This window comes from Electrona antarctica (genome assembly GCF_951216825.1).
Source record: "Electrona antarctica genome assembly, chromosome: 4".
NCBI lineage: Eukaryota > Metazoa > Chordata > Actinopteri > Myctophiformes > Myctophidae > Electrona > Electrona antarctica.
The window spans coordinates 42,799,903-42,809,902 of NC_136809.1; the positions used below are offsets into that span (position 1 = coordinate 42,799,903).

Below are 10,000 nucleotides of genomic sequence, written 5' to 3' on the forward strand. Positions count from 1 at the left end.
AGGGGGACCTCTAGGGGGGTCCTCTGAGTTAGGGGGAGGGACCTCTAGGGGGGTCCTCTGAGTTAGGGGGAGGGACCTCTAGGGGGGTCCTCTGAGTTACTACAGGGGGAGGGACCTCTAGGGGGGTCCTCTGAGTTACTACAGGGAGAGGGGGACCTCTAGGGGGGTCCTCTGAGTTAGGGGGAGGGACCTCTAGGGGGGTCCTCTGAGTTAGGGGGAGGGACCTCTAGGGGGGTCCTCTGAGTTACTACAGGGGGAGGGACCTCTAGGGGGGTCCTCTGAGTTACTACAGGGAGAGGGGGACCTCTAGGGGGGTCCTCTGAGTTAGGGGGAGGGACCTCTAGGGGGGTCCTCTGAGTTAGGGGGAGGGACCTCTAGGGGGGTCCTCTGAGTTACTACAGGGGGAGGGACCTCTAGCGGGGTCCTCTGAGTTACTACAGGGGGAGGGACCTCTAGGGGGTCCTCTGAGTTACTACAGGGGGAGTGACCTCTAGGGGGGTCCTCTGAGTTAAGGGGAGGGACCTCTAGGGGGGTCCTCTGAGTTACTACAGGGGGAGGGACCTCTAGGGGGGTCCTCTGAGTTACTACAGGGAGAGGGGGACCTCTAGGGGGTTCCTCTGAGTTAAGGGGAGGGACCTCTAGGGGGGTCCTCTGAGTTACTACAGGGGGAGGGACCTCTAGGGGGTCCTCTGAGTTACTACAGGGGGAGTGACCTCTAGGGGGTCCTCTGAGTTACTACAGGGGGAGTGACCTCTAGGGGGGTCCTCTGAGTTAAGGGGAGGGACCTCTAGGGGGGTCCTCTGAGTTACTACAGGGGGAGGGACCTCTAGGGGGTCCTCTGAGTTACTACAGGGGGAGTGACCTCTAGGGGGGTCCTCTGAGTTAAGGGGAGGGACCTCTAGGGGGGTCCTCTGAGTTACTACAGGGGGAGGGACCTCTAGGGGGGTCCTCTGAGTTACTACAGGGAGAGGGGGACCTCTAGGGGGTTCCTCTGAGTTACTACAGGGAGAGGGGGACCTCTAGGGGGGTCCTCTGAGTTACTACAGGGGGAGGGACCTCTAGTTACTACAGGGGGAGGGACCTCTAGTTACTACAGGGGGAGGGACCTCTAGTTACTACAGGGAGAGGGGGACCTCTAGGGGGGTCCTCTGAGTTACTACAGGGGGCGGGACCTCTAGGGGGGTCCTCTGAGTTACTACAGGGGGAGGGACCTCTAGGGGGGGTCCTCTGAGTTACTACAGGGGGCGGGGACACAACATCTTTATGCGGTAAGAACTTTAAAGGGGGAAATGAGCAGACAATAAGAATGGTTACTGGAGTGAGATGAAGGGATGAAAGATGATTGGATTCCAGGTGGTTATTTTAAAGTGTTCCAATTCAGATTTGAATCACCTCCAATTTCACTTGTATATCCCATTATTCTCTCTCCTGTTTGGATGAAATTGGTATCCAGACCTTGAAAATGCATTTTCTGTTCACCAATGAGCAGGAGTAATCCCTGTTAGTGAGCAAACAAACCTTAGAGCAATTTCTATCAGAATACATGCAGATCTAATACCACTATATAACACATACTTTTTTATATACTTTGAGTCAATGAAGACAATACAAGACAATATCATTAAAGCAGCACTATAACTCTCCTCTTCTACCAATGGCCAATACCACAATGTAAAGATACTCTATTACAAGTAAAAGTCCAGTATTTTCCGATTATCGGAAATGCTATGTGTTATGCTTTAATCGGCCGATAATACCCGACATCCCTAATTCCATCATTCCGTTTTGTTTTCCTCCAGTATGACTTTGTGGAGCTGCTGGACGGCAGTCGGCTCATCTCCAAGGAGAAGCGAGCGCTGAGCGACGCAGACAACTCGCGCGCACGCTCCTCCTCCTCCTCCTCCTCCTCCTCCTCCTCCTCCTCAGCAGCAGGGGCCGCTCAGGAGCTGGAGGAGGTGGGGGCGGGCGCCCGGCATGTGCGCTCTGTCAACGTGCACGAGGCCGGCTTCATCCAGTTCCTGGACACGGGCATCTGGCACCTGGCCTTTTACAACGACGGACGCAACACCGAACAGGTCATCTACAACACTATCCTCATAGGTGAGTCTATTCCATCAGAAACCTCTTAGCTCCATTATTATTTTTATTTTTGTAGATGGACATGTTTTCTAGAGGGACAGACAGTATAGGCTGACAGGAAATGGGGGAGAGAGATGGGGGAGTGACATGCAGTAAAGGCCGCCGGGATCGGGAGTCCAACCCGCACACATTGCCAGACTCGGACTACCGGCCAAGGTGCCTGGACCGCTGAGCCACGGCCCAGGCCTAGCTCCATTATTTTCACTTGTTTGTGTTCTCACAAACATATGAGAACAATGACCAAGGCATGTCTGCATGGTCTTCATATCTAGGTTAAGTGCTGAGGGTTGAGGGTTGAGGGTTATGGCAGACAATTAGGAGAGAGTCTGCAGCAGTTCTAACTGCAATGGGGAATTCATTTGTTCCATAGTTTGGGAGCCAGGACGGAGAAGAGTCTGGGATGTGTGGAGCGTTGTCCAGGGTGTTTTAGGGAAGGTAGAAGAGTCTGGGATGTGTGGAGCGTTGTCCAGAGTGTTTTAGGGAAGGGAGAAGAGTCTGGGATGTGTGGAGCGTTGTCCAGAGTGTTTAGGGAAGGGAGAAGAGTCTGGGATGTGTGGAGCGTTGTCCAGAGTGTTTTAGGGAAGGGAGAAGAGTCTGGGATGTGTGGAGCGTTGTCCAGAGTGTTTAGGGAAGGGAGAAGAGTCTGGGATGTGTGGAGCGTTGTCCAGAGTGTTTTAGGGAAGGGAGAAGAGTCTGGGATGTGTGGAACGTTGTCCAGGGTGTTTTAGCTTCCCTGTGTTATCTGATCTGAGTGAGCGGGAGGGGTCATAGGTTGGATCACGCTTTGAAGATAAATAAATAAAATGTGGCTCTATAATGTTTTTTCCAGCAAAAATGTTTGTCCTGTACGTTAGGTTGGTTTGCTCTCTATATTTTAGGGAAGGGAGAAGAGTCTTAACCTGTCTCCGCCAGATGGGGCAGTAGAGAGTACACAGGTGTTTTAGGCAAGGGAGAAGAGTCTAGAATGTGTAGATCGTTGTCCAGGGTGTTTTAGGGAAGGTTCTGACAGCTTCCCTGTGTTATCTGATCTGAGTGAGCGGGAGGGGTTGTAGGGTTGGATCACGCTTTGAAGATAAGTGGGGGTGCCGTGCTTTTGATTGCTTTGTAGGCCAACATCAGTGTTTTGTACTCTGTGTGGGCAGTACCTGGGAGCCAATGGAGGGAGCGGAAAAGGGGGAGAGATGAGAAAATGCTGTGGCATTCAGCATTCTGGGCCATTTGGAGGAGCTTAAGTGTACAGTAAGGAGGGAGTTACAGTAGACAGGTTTTGATATTCATCTCCTCTATCAGTCGCTCTTTTCAAATTGGGAATTGTTTACACAATCAAACAAGCACCTGTGTCGACCTCTGTAGGCTGTAGCAGGTCTACTCTCAGTGCTGGTCACTGCGCATTTCACACTGCGTGTTTTCCAGCTGGCGAGATATCAAACCTGTCAGATATTGGAAGCGGTCAGCGGTGCGTGGGTGAGCAAGCTCCGGTCACACCATTGCGAGCAAAACCTTGTGGAGAGACTCCGATCGGGCTCAGATCTGCCTCAGATCGGGGGCTTTGTAGGGCTCCACGATATTAGGAAAACATGCATGCCTTGCGATAGCGTTGTGAATGATAATGTGATAAGTAAGTAAGCGATAAGTAAGTTAGTATACAGTTTAATAATATTGTTCTGCCCTAGGTTTGCTGCTACCGTAAATAAGAACCATGTAGCCCACACTGTATACCAGTGGTTCCCAAACCTTTAGCTTTTTTATGTTTTTAAATAATAATAATTAAAAACAAATTGTAGGAAACAGAACCAGTGCTCACACTACACTTCCATTCCATCGTTGCACCTGGCCGGCTACAGCTGCTATGGACAATGAATCCATACCACCAATCAATAGTTACTCACTGCTCCCCTTAGTCTTTGTCTTCTAATCCAAACCAAAAACATCCTTTATACATGGATTGTTGAAATGAATAACAACCTGAAAGCAAGTTAAATTATCTATTTTGAGACGTATATATGCTAAGGTATTGTTTTGGCAATAACAGAAGATATTATGTTCTGTGTTGCATATTAACAGTTTGACGCCATACCCCGCGGAACCCGCCTTTTAATCAAATATCCTACGCTGCCTGGATTGTTTTATTACCTTTGGAGCATACGCTGAACTATTTGGGCGTTTGTTCCGTGAAAATCGGGTAAGAAATGGTCGTCCGTCTTGTTATGATCAGATGCACCAGCGGCCATGACAATGCGAAACGAAACCAAAGTGCAGAGCAAGTTGTAGTCCAAACAAACCCCCCGTCCACTTGCATTGGGCTCAATTTCCCAGAAGCCCTAGCAGCCCAGATGATGACTTGATTTCCGGTTTCGTCATCATAACGCGACGGCCTCGTCATCAGGTCACGGATAAATGCGCTGTTTATTTTTAATTATTTTAAAACAGAGAATTAAACGCATTAAACAAATAATGTCGTATTATGCAGCGGCGCAACACTGGATCAAACAATTAGCGGCACTAGAACTGTTAATATTGTGACGACAATACATTTTCGATATATTGCGAGTGCCGATGTCAGTGACCAGGTAATTGTTGCTTAAATCTTGCTGTGTGAACTGGGCTGAAGTGTCCTAAAGCAATGTTTTTGAACTTGCGGTCCATGGAGTGAAGTCAATGAATTTAATTGAACTGTAGATCAATTCACTGGAAATTATTGCAGTATAGAAAGTGCTACATTAATGATTCAATATCTACAATAGATGTATTTGTCATTGTACAATGATGACATTAAGATATTTAAACCAAAACATATTTTCACATCATGCAGCTTGCCTAAGACATTAGAAATGCTGCCCCATGGCCCCGTAAGAGGTGTGTGTGTGTGTGTGTGTGTGTGTGTGTGTGTGTGTGTGTGTGTGTGTGTGTGTGTGTGTGTGTGTGTGTGTGTGTGTGTGTGTGTGTGTGTGTGTGTGTGTGTGTGTGTGAGTGCGTGCGTGCACGTGTGTGTGTGTGTGTGTGTGTGTGTGTGAGTGTGAGTGCACGCGCGCGTGTGAGTGTGAGTGTGAGTGTGAGTGTGAGTGTGTGCGTGCGTGCGTGCGTGCGTGTGTGTGTGTGTGTGTGTTCATGCGCACGCACGTGCTTGCATGCAGCATGTCAGAGGGGAAAGTGAGAGATGATAATTGGAACTGAGAAGGTGTTGATTGGCTGACGGGCAGTAACCAGGGCAACCGCTGCGAGAGGGGTTGATGGAGAGGGCAGTGTGTCCGTCAACTAACAGTCTGTCTGTCTGTCTGTCTGTCTGTCTGTCTGTCTGTCTGTCTGTCTGTCTGTCTGTCTGTCTGTCTGTCTGTCTGTCTGTCTGTCTGTCTGTCTGTCTGTGTCTTCGCTCAATCAGAGTCGATCATGGAGTGTCCTCAGAATTGTCACGGCAACGGAGATTGTCTCTCAGGAACGTGCCACTGTTTCCCAGGGTTCATTGGGCCTGACTGCTCCCGAGGTAAGACGCACGCACGCACGCACGCACGCACGCACGCACGCACGCACAGCTGACAAACAAGACACACAGTGTGGCACCGCGGAGAGAGGCAGTAATTGGTGGGACTTGTTATCTCTGTCCGGTCGTTGTATTGTAAGCTGCAGATGCTGAAGACTTCACTCTATTACTGTCAAGAACCTTGATTCTCTCTCTCTCTCTCTCTCTCTCTCTCTCTCTCTCTCTCTCTCTCTCTCTGAATTTTCTTTCAGTCTTTCAACCCTTTCACCAGTGAATAGAGCACCGTAGTCTGACATAATTTACACAATCTACCTCGGTAGCGCCCATAACACGGCGGTTTGACTCATATGGATATGAAGAATCAACTGACTGACTGAGAAAACGCTAATGTTACTGCCGCCGAATTAGTTACATTTTTGTAATAAACAGACTGTATCAAACAACTGATACACAATATGCAGAGACAGTTTGTCTTTAGGACCACGATGCTTATATGAGACGTTTTAAGAAACCCAATGTTATTCTTCACAGAGAAAAAATAAATCTGCGACCCAGGGGATGAACGAGTGACATCAGGACTTGTTGCAAGCTCACAACGTGTTGCAACGCATCTTGTCGTGAGCTTGTCGATCTGCTAAATTGACAAATATTGCTTAAGAAAGAGGCAAACATTGTGAAAATAATAAAAGTGCACAATGCCTCACATTGCAAGCTTGTAGATTGGCTATTTTATTTAAACAAAATGTTATTCAAACTTCAACTCCTATATTTCCCACCCATTTGGATCGTCACAGCATGAAAGGTATGGGAACCCTTGTGTTAATCTGTCTGTGCGTGTCTTCCTGCCATGCAGCTGCGTGTCCGGTGCTGTGCAGCGGTAACGGACAGTACTCTCGGGGACGCTGCCAGTGCTACAGCGGCTGGAAGAGCACGGAGTGCGACGTGCCATCCAATCAGTGCCTCGACATCCACTGTGGAGGACACGGCATCTGCATCATGGGAGCCTGCATCTGTAATACCGGCTACAAGGGAGACAACTGTGAGGAAGGTGAGTAGTGTACTCCGCACCCCTCTCCCACTCCCCCGGGGTCTGGTGGGGATGCCATCATCCTGTACATCCACAGGACAAAGAAACGCACCTGGGGTGACAGTAGGCCCTCTGCCTTTGGAACTCACTCCCACATCAAAGCCGACCCAACCCTTGTCCTGTTAAAAGCGTCCCTCAAAACCCACCTTTTCAGACTCGCTTTCCCTACCCAATTTCTAAACCCCCTTTCAGCCTTTTCATTTTTGTTTTTGGGGTGATATTCCTATGGGCTGGGGCGGCACCTCTCAGCAGGGAGTGTTGGGCAGGAGGAGTAGGACGGAGGCTCTACATCCTCCCTGTGGGGGCTCCCAGTGGCAGATGAGCCAATAGGATACAACAGCAGTGACAACACAGAAATGTGTGCGGAGGGTTCACTAAATTGGGGAGCAAAAAATAGCAAAAAACACTGTTTTGCTTTACATCTCTCATACTATCATCCTTCTAATGAATGGGGATACCTTCATGACTCCTCGATGCAACATTACATTACAGAACATATGGACACAATGCAATAGAGCGTCGCAGTCCCGCCCCCTACCATGGCCCAGGAAATGATTCTCCATTCATTTTCCTCATAGACATTTCAAAAAGTATTTATTTAAAGACGGTTACGCCGCGGACAAAGCCAACTCGAGTCGTGACAACTCATGACAACAAACACAATATTTTGGACCAAACAAATAATTACAAAGAAGAAAAACAACGAAAAAAATGTTGTAATTTGCCGTTTTTTTCTTCTTTCTAATTATTTGTTCCGTCCAAAATATTGTGTTTGTTGTCATGAGTTGTCACGACTCGAGTTGGCTTTGTCCGCGGCGTAACCGTCTTTAAATAAATACTTTCCGAAATGTCTCTGAGGAAAATGAACGGAGAATCATTTCCTGGGCCATGGTAGGGGGCGGGACTGCGACGCTCTATAACTAATGGAAATGTGAAGGTCTCACCGTACATTAGAAGGACACACTATCAGTAACCAGAACCAGGGATGTGTGTTTTCAATGAGTCTAACGGGGTGTACGTGGAGTATGAAGCTGAATGGGCTCTTATAGGAAGGGCGTGTGTGTCTGATCCAATTAACATCAAATATCTTAAATATTGAATCAAGCAACTTAAATACCGTCTGGGGCGCGCACAAAGGCCTGAGTCCCAGTGAAAATGACATCAGAAGTGTCTTAAAGTGAAATTCCCTTTCAAGTGGTTAACCAAACAAAAACATTATTTTCTTTTGGCGGAGGGGGGGGGGGGGGGGGGGGGGGGTCTGTAAAGGAGGGTCTGTAAAGGAGTCTGCGGTCACTTTTTTAGCGTCTGCTAATGAGAAACGGGTTAGCGTGCTACACCGAACCTGCTACACACACTACTTCCTACAAGCACTTATAGAGCTGCTCTAGACATAGACAGTTATAGGCTGGTCTATGTCAGTGACTCTCAACGTCTGGTGTGGGGATCACCAGCGGGTCCAAATGGATGCTTACGGGTCTGTAACTCAGAGAGAACCACCACTGGTCTATGTAAAACCATCACATATCACATATCATTTTGGGGGCGGGAACCCCTTTTGGTGTTAGCATTATGTTATGCTTTAGCTATTGAAAAATAGCAGATCTACAAGCTCATAGCGCGCCATCGAGTGGCGCGCTACGAGCTTGTAGGTCTGCTATTTTTGAAAAATCGTGAAAATGTAGTGCAAAGCTTTGAATAGATTTCAGAGCGAACGTTTTTAACTAAAATCTTTGCTTACGGGGGTCCCTGGAACAACATACTTTCAGATGGGGGTCGGTGGCCAAATACATATCATTTTTGGGGTCCTTGATATGAAATATTGAGCACCACTGATACAGAAACATGAGGTATTTCAGAAAACTTTAGAAGACATTTTTTTTAATTTCGACGTCAGGCCTAAATGGGTTAAGTGGTGCTCTCTGACATTGTGTGTCTGCGTCATCTATCAAGCGCATTACGTGGTGGTCATGTGTATGGTGGATGGTGTGCATTACGTGGTGGTCATGTGTATGGTGGATGGTGTGCATTACGTGGTGGTCATGTGTATGGTGGATGGTGTGCATTACGTGGTGGTCATGTGTATGGTGGATGGTGTGCATTACGTGGTGGTCATGTGTATGGTGGATGGTGTGCATTACGTGGTGGTCATGTGTATGGTGGATGGTGTGCATTACGTGGTGGTCATGTGTATGGTGGATGGTGTGCATTACGTGGTGGTCATGTGTATGGTGGATGGTGTGCATTACGTGGTGGTCATGTGTATGGTGGATGGTGTGCATTACGTGGTGGTCATGTGTATGGTGGATGGTGTGCATTACGTGGTGGTCATATGTATGGTGGATGGTGTGCATTACGTGGTGGTCATGTGTATGGTGGATGGTGTGCATTACGTGGTGGTCATGTGTATGGTGGATGGTGTGCATTACGTGGTGGTCATGTGTGTGTATGGTGGATGGTGTGCATTACGTGGTGGTCATGTGTGTGTATGGTGGATGGTGTGCATTACGTGGTGGTCATGTGTATGGTGGATGGTGTGCATTACGTGGTGGTCATGTCACATGACCACCACGTAATGCACACCATCCACCATACACACACATGAGTCATGTGTGTGTATGGTGGATGGTGTGCATTACGTGGTGGTCATGTGTGTGTATGGTGGATGGTGTGCATTACATGGTGGTCATGTGTGTGTATGGTGGATGGTGTGCATTACGTGGTGGTCATGTGTATGGTGGATGGTGTGCATTACGTGGTGGTCAAGTGTATGGTGGATGGTGTGCATTACGTGGTGGTCATGTGTATGGTGGATGGTGTGCATTACGTGGTGGTCATGTGTATGGTGGATGGTGTGCATTACGTGGTGGTCATGTGTATGGTGGATGGTGTGCATTACGTGGTGGTCAAGTGTATGGTGGATGGTGTGCATTACGTGGTGGTCATGTGTATGGTGGATGGTGTGCATTACGTGGTGGTCATGTGTATGGTGGATGGTGTGCATTACGTGGTGGTCATGTGTATGGTGGATGGTGTGCATTACGTGGTGGTCATGTGTATGGTGGATGCGACTGTGCGCGGGGCAGCCTGGTGGTGGGAAACTTGAAAGTCGAGTCGCAAAGAAATAAGAAGAGTTCAAGGCCTCGCTGAGAGAATTCATTTGATAAATTCATTACAAAAATCATCGATCCAACCGCGCCCCAATATCCCTGTCACAGTTGAAATGTGGCATATGCGGAGCGCAGCTAGGTCTTCCAAGTTAATTAACTGATCTACACGGGATTATCAAGACACTATTT

The 10,000-nt window shown here is 48.2% G+C and overlaps 1 protein-coding gene across 1 annotated transcript in view; it reads left to right on the plus strand.

Annotated features, from left to right (window-relative positions):
• The window catches only part of tenm3 (teneurin transmembrane protein 3), a 411,418-nt gene that overhangs the window by 265,393 nt on the left and 136,025 nt on the right, over window positions 1-10,000 (plus strand). The window contains exons 12-14 of the mRNA XM_079498542.1: window positions 1,800-2,100; window positions 5,519-5,620; window positions 6,471-6,665. Of these exons, the coding sequence (XP_079354668.1) occupies window positions 1,800-2,100; window positions 5,519-5,620; window positions 6,471-6,665 (598 nt within the window). The remainder of the gene's footprint in view (window positions 1-1,799; window positions 2,101-5,518; window positions 5,621-6,470; window positions 6,666-10,000) is intronic.